The sequence below is a fragment of the Microtus ochrogaster genome, linkage group LG10 (genome assembly GCF_000317375.1).
Source record: "Microtus ochrogaster isolate Prairie Vole_2 linkage group LG10, MicOch1.0, whole genome shotgun sequence".
NCBI classification, from domain to species: domain Eukaryota; kingdom Metazoa; phylum Chordata; class Mammalia; order Rodentia; family Cricetidae; genus Microtus; species Microtus ochrogaster.
Window position 1 is genome coordinate 4,559,347 of NC_022035.1, and position 11,030 is coordinate 4,570,376.

Here is an 11,030-nt window from a genome sequence, read left to right on the forward strand (position 1 = left end):
GCTACTGCATGCTACAGGTTAGTGCAGTCTGACAAGCTACTGCATGCTACAGGTTAGTGCAGTCTGACAAGCTACTGCATGCTACAGGTTAGTGCGGTCTGACACTGGTCTTAAAAACAAAATGCCAAGCCATATTCTCCATGGTGTGAACCCTCAGGTGAAGCACACGTGCTCTTTCCCTGGCTTTGGGGTTTAGATCTCTCGAGGACTCGTGTTGTCTCTAATGGCCCTAATCTCATCAGCTTGTCTTTCTTTCAGTCTAAGAAATACCGGTCTTGACTGCATCTGAGTTCACTAAAGCTCAGATGGAATCAGAGCCTCAGGTCAGAGTCCAACCCATCTTCCATAAAGGACTCCCTCTCCTATTCTGAACTGTGGTTCCCTTTCATCTGACCAGCAGAAGAGCAGTTACACTCCAGCTCTTTTACACTCAGTGCCCTTTTTACTAACAGCAAGGTAGTTTGAATAACTAGTTCATCAACATTTTGTTCATTGCTTTAACAGTCTAGTGGTTGAACCAGATTCCAGGAAGGAGTTGCTTTCTACTTTACTTTTGTGTGAAACATGAATTCTGTGCCTCTACCATGTCCAGTAACCCTCCAGCAGTCTTAACCTTTTGTGGCATGAGCACCTCTCTCTTTTAGCCTGCTTTACCTTGGTAAGCAAATCAAAATGTGCTTACCGCTTCCCTTCTCTATGCTTTTCTGTGACCTTGCCTAATGCGGGTTCAAAATGCAGAGTCAGCTTATATAAAATATCAAGCCACCACATGTGAGAAAAGGTATTCTGTCATTCAACTTTTCTCACTGGAATGAAGTTTTTTATCTTTTAATGAACTACTGCTGTGTGACTACAGAGTACAGATGGGTAGGTAATATCACAATTTGTAAAATGTTAAAATGCAAACAGTAAGTACATAATGTGACCTTTAAAAGTCTAGTCTGATAACTGCCGCTCTTTTGTTGAGATGTCCTATATCCTTTCTTTCCTACCTCACATCTAGCACTGGGTTTTTCTTAAACTTTGCATTTTACAAGTATTATAACAGTATAATTTCATTCATGCAATTTTTCCTTTGTCCACTGATCACATATTTTATTCTATGTATATTATAAGCTCCAACTTACAGTATTGGTTTTGCTTTAGATAGTAATTTGTTTTCTATAAATTATAAGAAAGGAATTACAGACCTTTTATTTGTTTATCACTATTCCTAGTGTCTGATCCTCCTGTGGATCTGAGTTTAACCTTGTTTTTTCTCTAGCATTTCTTGTACTAGAGGTGATGGCCTCAGCTTACATTTAACACAAGCATCTAGTTCATCTCGGTTCTTCTTGCAGCACTTTAAAGAAATGCTTTCCATCTGGCCTCCTTTGATTCTGATAAGAAATTATCAGTTCTCCTCGCTTTCCTGTATATGATGATTCATGTTTCCATGGATTTCTTTCAAGAAATCCTCTTTCTCTTTGGTTTTTCAGAAAAAAAGAAAATGAGACTGATGGGTCTACTTACATTCTCTGTATTATGTATATTGATTACTGAGCTTCTTGGATCTGTCTGTTAACTTTTTTCATCAGATTTGGAATGTTTAGGTATATGATTTCTGATTCTTTATCTCTTCTGCATTTCTTATTCTCCATTTCTTTTTTGCCTTACTATGCACATAGTAAAGTTCTAGTGTTCAGAGCTTGGGGGTTTCTATTCATTTTCTATTTTCCTTTTGATTACTTATCTCCTCCTCTTCAATTGGACAATTTTTTTTTTTCTTTTCTCTTTTTGTTTTGAGACAGGTTCTCATTGTGTAGACCTCGCTGGCCTGGAATTCATTTTGTAGGTCAAGCTGGAATCCTTTTGTGTCTATCTCTGTGAGCTGCATTTAAAGGTGTAGTATGCTTCCACACCCAGCTTCAGTTGGACAACTAATGTTGGTTTGTTTATGTGTTCTGTCACTGCCCTTGGCCATTAAACTTGCCAGGGAATTTTTTCTTCCTATCTCCAAGTATATATATTTATATATTTTATTTATGGTGAAAAGGTAGATACTTAGAATTAGCTAGCTGGACTCAGTTTAGATGAACCCAGTTTTGTTGGCAACATTCAGAGCATCATAATCAGGAGCCAGCTGAACATACGCCCTCTTCTCTCCGTCAGGCCTTATGAGGGTGTTGACTTTGGCCACATCAGTGTCACAGAGTTTCTTCACAGCCTGTTTGATCTGGTGCTTGTTGGCCTTGACGTCCACATGAACATTTATGTGTTGTCCTCTGTCTTCTTCATGGCTGACTCCGTGGTTAGGCTAATAAGATGATGGCATAGTGGTCAAGCTTGTTCGTCTTAGGCATGCTTTTTTGAGGGTCTTTGGGTTGCAACAGGAGCCACCCAGGGTCCTGGGCTGTAAGAAGGTGGGTGATGTACAGATCTTCTTGAGGCTGTGGATGCCTTGATTCAGCACTGCCTTCTTTGCTTTCAAGGCCTTCGCTTTGACTTTGGCTTTGGGAGGGACAGGAGTTTCCTTTTATTCACTTTCCGCGCCATCTTCCACAAGTATTTTTAAAAATAAACTTTACTATAGATTACATTCCTTATTTACTCACTAGCTAAAAGGATTGGTTTTCATTAGTCTTTAAGTGTTTTTCCTTGAGTATTTTTCTAATTATTCTTAATAAAAACCTGGAGTCAGCTATGGGGTGAAAGCTGAAGGATCAGAGAAGCAGTGCGGCCAGCACTAGAGAGACCTTTGGCTCCTACCAGTGCTCAGACTGAAGGGGTGATCCTGTCCTCAGACTGCAACCTTAGACTCTGTCTTCACCAAACCTCAGACTACAATGATCTCCTGTCTTTTCCTGCCTTATATTCCACTTTCCACCCAGCCATATCACTCCTGTCTCCACCTCCCTAGTGCTGGGATTAAAGGCATGGGATCCCAAGTGCTGGGATCACCTTTGTGTGAGCTCTGTTTCTCTGTTAGGCGGATTTAATCTCGTATATCACAGGGTGGCCTTGAACTAACAGAGACCTCTTTGCCTTTGTCTCCCAAGTCCTGGGATTAAAGGTGTGATCCATCACTCCCTGGCCTCTCGTGGCTTAGCTCTGCACTCTGATCTTCAGGCAAGCTTTATTTGTTAAAACATAAACAAAATTTCACTACATTTTTCTTTTAATGTAAAGCTGAATGCATGCTACGTTACAGCTTTCTTCTGCCGACTCTGACACTCATACTTGTTTTAAAGATGTTCTTACTGGTCAGAAATTGATGTTCTGAATGGGAAGAACTGTAACTTAGGAAAGCCAACTCTTGCTTCTCACTAATGCCTATAAGCATTTTATATCTAACTTACGTTAGCACCATTTCACTATTAGATATAAAGGGCCAGGCTCAGAGTCGGTTTAAATGTTTTAAATAGTTTTGATGTGTAATTTGGATATAAGCAGAGTTTTTGAATCCTTAAATTTTAATAGTTAAGATAAGGGGTTTTCTTATCACCATTGACTGCCACCTGCTCCTTAAACTACAAAGGTACTTCCTGGTCAAGTATGTTATACAGGTGCATGTTTGCATCACTAGTGAAGTCTAGTATAAGGCAGATTACTGAGGCTTTCCTCATTAGAAGCCAGTTTCTGGGAAAAGGCCATTTTTCCTGAGTTACCCAGAATCCTCTGGTTTAAACTAGGACATTTGAAATTTATGTTTTCTTTTTAGGGTTCACCTTTAGATGTTCTTAAAGATGAAAGGGTTCAATATTGGATTGAGAATTACAGAAACTTATTAGATGCTTGGAGGTTTTGGCACAAACGAGCTGAATTTGATATACATAGGAGTAAATTGGATCCCAGTTCCAAGCCATTAGCACAGGTAAGTAGCATATTCTACAGAGAATCAAATTTAACATGTCATATAATAATTATTATTTCCTATTCTTTTATTTATATTGAGTTTCTCTTAATGTCTTTGTCTATTTCAAAACTTTTTTTCCTATTTTAGTTTTTTAATTTCCTAACAGTTATCTTGTACAGCTAAACTTTGGGATAAAACAAAGGACAGTAGGCCCAGATGACCTTAGGAAAGTCTAATTGCTATTACTGTCTGAAATTCAGTGTCTGCCAAATTCTGTCAGACTCACGTGTTAGTAATCCCATGTGCATATTATTTTTATGTATTTATATAGAGTAGAACAGGATTTTAAAAAATAGAACAAGTATAAACATATGTCTATACATGGCATTTTTAATATGAGATCAATTATCACAAGGTATGTGATATGATATCATACAATTACTTCAGATGTTAAATATTTGGCTTTCTTCACCCTGAGCACTGGATGGTGCTATTTTCTTTTTAAAGGAAGTTGAAACTTATTGTGGCAGCTGGAGTAGGTATTTTAGTAAGATAGTATTGTGCTGTATGTTACTAATCTGGAAGAGCTCTAGGGCTTTTATAAAACCTAGCGAGCACCTTCGAATGGTTATTTTTACCATCTCACCAGCTTTATTTTGAACTTTTAATGTACTATTGCAGGAGCCTTAGTTCCTTTTCATCTTACAAAAGGTAGTGGTGGGGAATGGTTTTTTTTGTTTGTTTGTTTGTTTGTTTTTTGTCCTTGAAATATGGAACCTGGGACCTTGTATGTGGTTAGTAGTTGGTCTTATACCTGCAGAGCTCCCTTCCTTCCTTTCTTCAAAATGGTACATGATGGGGATGGTAGACAGAAATAAATGATCCCACAGTTTTGTGAAGTTCCAGCATGGAAATAGATATCCTTCCTTCCCTTCCTCCTTCTTCTTCTTCTTTCTTTCTTTCTTTCTTTCTTTCTTTCTTTCTTTCTTTCTTTCACAAGACTCTGACTAAATTACATAGGCTGGCCTTGAACTTGTGATCCTTTGCATCAGCTATCCAACTAGTTGGATCATAGGCCTGTCAGGAAGCCCAGCTCAGGGTCACTGACTTTTTGGTTTAATGGTTGCATATTGGTATCTTAGTGAGCAACTAATTAACAAGAAGCAGTTTAAAGGACAGCAGTTCTAGGGAATACAACTGTGGGGGGGGGGCAGCTTGGGAGCAGGACCATGATGCAACTGCCACTGTGTGTCCACAGTCAGGAAGTGAGGCCAGGCTAAGAAACCTGAAGGGCCACACCAGATGACCCACTTTCTCCAGTTAGGCCCTATTCCAGCTAGGAACCAAGTGTTCTGTGGGACACATTTAATAGTAAATCACATTGGGGTTTTTGTATGCATTTCATTGTCCCTGGTTATTATAAAATGTTAGGGTCTAAAGTTCCTAGTATTTCCCAAGTGTTAGGTATCAGGGTATTAGCAGAAATGGAATTGAGTGAAGGTGGCAGGAAGTACCAATCATGTAACTGCTCATGGAGACATGACTGAGAGTAATCACATGGATCATTTTGCAATGTAAAATAAAACATTTTTTCAGTATCAGACTTTATAAACCCATTGTGGTTTGCACTAAATTGCTCTTTTCATTTGCTTTGTAGGTGTTTGTGAGTTGTAATTTTTGTGGCAAATCAATCTCCTACAGCTGTTCCTCAGTGCCTCATCAGGGCAGAGGCTTTAGTCAATATGGTGTGAGTGGCTCACCAACAAAATCGAAAGTCACAAGTTGCCCTGGCTGTCGGAAACCCCTTCCTCGCTGTGCACTTTGCCTCATTAATATGGGAACGCCTGTTTCCAGCTGTCCTGGTATGACATAATTGCACAAATGTTTTTCTCAACTCATTTTCCTACATAATTCAATTATTGTTGCTAATAAAATATATGTTAATGATTATTATTTATAAGAAAAGGCACTTTACTGACTGGCTTGACTTTTTTTTATTCTTTAATTTATAAAGTCTGTACATTCAAAGTAAAAATATCTCTGTTTATGGTTACTCAAGTATTCTCATAGATGCTGGCAATTGATGACTAAGGCTTAGAAATGAGTGATTTTTATAATTATACCATGGATTTTGCTAGTATTTCAGATTTGATATTTAAAATTCACTGTGCTCACAGCTATTCATAAATGTTTTTGATAGTCTCATAATACTATCCATTCCTTCTTCCCTCATCCTCCCTAATACATGAACTACTAGCCCAGAAACCAGGACCCCTTCGTCCTCAGTTTTAGTCTTGAGTCTGCTGTTTTGTCAGTTCTGTAGTAAGTAGATGTGGAGTTTTGTTGTTGTTTGTTTGTTGAGAAGGGGGTCTCAGTATGTAGGCCATGCTGGCCTTGAAATGAGAGAGATGTGCTGCTTGTGTCTCCTAAGTACTGGGATTAAAAAATATGCTACCATTCTGGGACCAATATATGTTTGTTTTTTTTAATGATTAAAAATACTTTTTTTTTTGGTTTTTCGAGACAGAGTTTCTCTGTGGCTTTGGAGCCTGTCCTGGAACTCTCTCTGTAGACCAGGCTGGTCTCGAACTCACAGAGATCTGCCTGCCTCTGCCTCCCGAGTGCTGGGATTAAAGGCGTGCGCCACCATCGCCCGGCTCAAATACTATTATTTTTTACTCTTTACAGTAAACATGGTAATTTTTTTTTGAAAACAGCAAATAGTGGAATACTTGGTAGCTTGGACCATTCCAGTTATATAACATGAAAATGATACTAATGTCAAAAGTCTTCACCAAAAACATTTTGGCTTGGGCTGGACATGGTGAAGGGCACCTTTAACCACAGCATTCAGGAAACAGAGGCAGGCAGGCAGATCTTTGTGAGTTCACATCCTGTGCAGTCTATATAGACAGCTCCAGGACACCTAGAGCTGCCTACATAAAGAAACCCTGTCTTAAACAAATAAAAAATTGTATTTCACTATTTGGTACACTGGCGTAATTGAAGTGGCCATTGTAACTTTTTCCTTCATGTATAATGTTTTTCTATATACATCTTAGTATGTATGACAGTGTCTCACTATGATGCCCTGGCTGGCTGGCCTAGAACTTATGACCCTGTGCCTCAACTTTTGAAGTACTGGTATTAGAGGTGTACATAATCACATCCCTAGGGTTTGGTTTTAATTTGAATTAAGGGTATTTATGCTGATCAATTGTACCAAAAATGCAACAATTTGGAGCATCTACTACAATAAAAAAATTAAACAAATCAAATATATCTGTGAAAACTGAGATATGTAAAATTATTTATGTTTAGTATGGCCTTTGGCCATAAGTATCAGGAAGTTACAGTGCATTTCATCTTATTATATGTTAACTTTTTGGTCCTTTCTAGTTTTGAAATATATATATATATGTGTATATATATATAATCTAGAATTGAAAAATATTAGATCATAAATCAGTTCAAGCTATTGTGGAGACTAATAAATGCTGATTATGATTTATTACATCATAATTATTTCAGAAATTTCTCCTATATTTGGCTTATCCACTTATTTGCATGTTATGATAAGGCTGGTACACTAAGCTGAGTGAGTCCAGTAGCTTTTTAGAGGTCATGATGAACAACAGTCTATACAGAACATGTAGAACTAATAGAGCATAAGAAAGAAGGGCTAAATCTTTCAAGGAGTAAAGAGTGATCCACACATTTTCTCTCTGTCATTCCAAAATCTTTAGAAAGAGCTGCGATTCCAGAGGATTTGTTTGTTGGTTTATTTTTTTCGAGACTGGTTTTTCAGTGTAACTGTGAGTGTTGCAGCTCTGGAGGGATGGTATCCTGACGTGTGGGAAGTCAGGCAATACTGAAGCTGGGGTGCGGTGAGAGTGGGTACAGCTGAGCTCTGCTCTCTTCTCCCTAAGGGAGTGTCCTAGCAGTTATCTACCTCTCTTCCTCTTCTGCTCTGCTTCTGCCTGTTTTCTTCTCAGCCCCCCCTTCCCCATTAAGGGAATGTCTCAGTAAAACTTCTGTTCTGCTCCACCTAAAACTCTTCCCCCCCCCCTTTTTTTTTTTTGGTTTTTTGAGGCAGGATTTCTGGAACTCACTTTGTAAACCAGGCTGGCCTTGAATTCACAGAGATCCACCTGTGCTGGGATTAAAGTGGGATTAAAGGTGTGCTCTACCACTGCCCAGCCATCCAAAGCTCTTTTAAGAAACAGATTTATTTGGGAAGAAGTCCAAGAGAGTAGCCTGTTGGAGACTGTCCCCTCTGTAAGTTAGAAGTTAAAAATAAAGGAGTTGGAGTGGGGCTCAGCGGTTTAGAGCACTGGATGCTGTTCTAGAGGACCTGGGTTTGATTCTAAGTTACCTTATGATGGCTCACAACCTTCTGTAACTTCAGTCCCAAGGATCCAACCCCCGCTCCCTCTCTTTTGGTTTCTTTGTCTGGCTGTCCTGGAAGTAGCTCTGTAAACCAGGCTGGCTTCGAACTCACAGAGATCTGCCTGTTTCTACCTGCCAAGTGCTAAAAGTGTATGCCACTACCACCTTGTCCAATGCCCTTTTGACCACCTCAAACACTATACACACACACACACACACACACACACACACACACACACACACACACACCTAGTTCACAGACATATAAGCAGGCAATACGCACACACAGTAAAGTACAAAATCACTAAAGTGATTAAAGTGTATAAAGATAAGTATCTCTATAAAATCTTTATTTCCCCCCTGTCTTTTTCTTTTTCTCATTGTTGATTTGTCTGTAAGTCCTTTAGAACAATTTCAGTATAGCTACCTCTTTTATACATCCTATTAACTTATATCACAAGCAGAAAATTATTATATTTTAAGAAAATATTCCTGGCTATAAAATTATTCCTGTAGCTATTAAAGTGTGACTGGCAATGATATAGTTAAATTTTTTTATTTATACAACACGTTTTAAAAGGTAATAATTGGTTGGCGGTAACATTTTTTACTTAATTTATTTTTCTGTTTTTATCTGTAATTATGTGGGATTTAAAAATAGTTTCATTTGATTTGTTTTAAAACAAAACATTGAGGTAGCCGAAATTAATAGAATCAGCATTTTTTGGAACACAAAAAGTGGCATAGCAAAGTAATGTATGTAGAAAAGCTTGGAGATGTCCAACATGCCTGAAATTTAAGTACTACAGAAGGGTCATTAGAAAAGTATATGCAAAGATGCAGGTGTATAAACAAATTTTACATGTCTTTTAATTTTTGTTACTGAACATAGATGAAAATATTTACGTTATTTAATCTGTTAATTAGAAATTACAAGAATCCTTTTCCCTACCTTGCTTAAATCATGGTCGACACCAGTCTTTTTTTTTTTTTTTTTTCATTTTTGAGAAAGAGTGTCAATATATAGCCTTGGCTATCTTGGAATTCACTATGTAGACTAGGCTAGTCTGAAACTCAGAGATCAGCTTACCTCTGCCTCCCAAGTACTGGGTTTTGAAGCATGTGCCGCCAGAAACAACCCTGTATATACCAGACCTTTTTTGCTAATGTGTTTTTAATTAAGATATAGTTATGCCAACTGCCTCAAATTCATGACTGCTTTTTATTTTGTGTGCTAATTAAATACACAACACACATGCATACAGAAAAAATATAAATATACCCACTGATTCCATTTAGTGCTGCTTTTATGCTTATGATTTCAAGGACAGCCATGTGACACTGAGTTTCTAAATCAGCCTGTTGATTAACTATATATGTATATGTAAACTGTCATTCAGTACTGGATCTTAACATTAAAATTGCTATTTCAATGTGGCATATGATTTATATTTTAACATAGCTGCCCTTTAAAAAGCTTAAATTTCTGTGATTTGGCTAATGGTGGTCAATTTCTTTTCCCATAGGTGGATCCAAATCGGATGAAAAAGTGGACTTGAGCAAGGACAAAAAGTTAGCTCAGTTTAACAATTGGTTTACCTGGTGTCACAATTGTCGGCATGGCGGGCATGCTGGACATATGCTTAGTTGGTTCAGGTAAACAGCACTTTCCTTCCTTGATAATCTTATAGTTACAGGACATAGAGCAGATAACCTTTTCAGTAGTTTAGGAGCTTGATATCATTGTATTATATCTCAGTAGAGAATTAATTTTTAAAACATGTTTGCTGATTTCACTTAAAAAAGGTAGTATCAATGGTTCCATTATTATCTTCTATAATGTTAAACTGTAAAAGTAATACTTATGCCAGGTGTGTGGTGGTACTTGTCTTTAATCCCAGCACTTGGGAGGCAGAAGCAGGTGAGTTCCTATCAGATGAATTCAGGGTCAGTTTGAACATAGCAAATTCTTGTCTAGCTAGGGCTACATAGTTTTTTTTTTTCATACTTATATAAGAAATCCTTGTATTGATTAAATGCTTAACATTATTTATCCCTATTGGGGGATAGGATCCTTATAGTTTTTTATATCTTACAATTTCTCATGTAATTAAAGTATGAATATAATCATACACATACACACACACACACACACAAATCTACTATACTAGTTCTTTGCGGGTGCGCTGCACATTTAAATAGCTCTTACAATGGAGATTCTCAAAATAAACTTACTGACTTTGAGCAGTGCCAGTGTCCCTGTGATGTCCATTAACATAACACAAAAGCCTGTCTCATTTGTGCTAAGCTTAACTCTTAATTCATCCCTATCCCACGGAGATGGAAACTTTACTCCAGCTCGCCTGGTCTCACTGAACCGGTTTATCTCTGCCCGCCAGTTCCCTCTTCTGCTTATCAGATAACCACCCAGAGGCTTAATATTAATTTTAATTGTTTGGCCAATGGCTTAGGACTAGCTCTCATTTGTAAATTAACCCATTTCTACTCATTTGTGTATCATTACATGGACATGGCTTACCGGTGATGCCTTAATATGTTACTCCTTGGGCAGCTACATGCTGTCTCTCCAACTCTGCCTTCTTTCTCTCCATATCTTTGTTTGGATATGAGAGAGACACATATTCACAACATACAGAAGGACATCCTACATCAATCCCCTTAATAACTGTTTTGGTATATTGGTGTAGAAACCAAAACTGTTCATTTCAGTTACATTTTCTTCAGAGTTCACCTTGGTGCTTGTTTCTAATTTGATGCTCTTTTTTTTTTTTTTTTTTTTTTTTTT

General features: G+C 37.8%; 1 protein-coding gene across 3 annotated transcripts in view; it reads left to right on the plus strand.

Annotated features, from left to right (window-relative positions):
- Mios (meiosis regulator for oocyte development) overlaps positions 1-11,030 on the plus strand; it is a 35,759-nt gene that overhangs the window by 22,011 nt on the left and 2,718 nt on the right. For all 3 annotated transcript variants that reach the window (XR_003378394.1, XM_013352457.2, XM_005363714.3), the window contains exons 9-11: positions 3,701-3,853; positions 5,493-5,697; positions 9,751-9,880. Coding sequence is in view for 2 of the 3 variants with exons in the window: in XM_013352457.2 (XP_013207911.1) it covers positions 3,701-3,853; positions 5,493-5,697; positions 9,751-9,880 (488 nt within the window). In the remaining variant the exon portion in view is untranslated. The remainder of the gene's footprint in view (positions 1-3,700; positions 3,854-5,492; positions 5,698-9,750; positions 9,881-11,030) is intronic.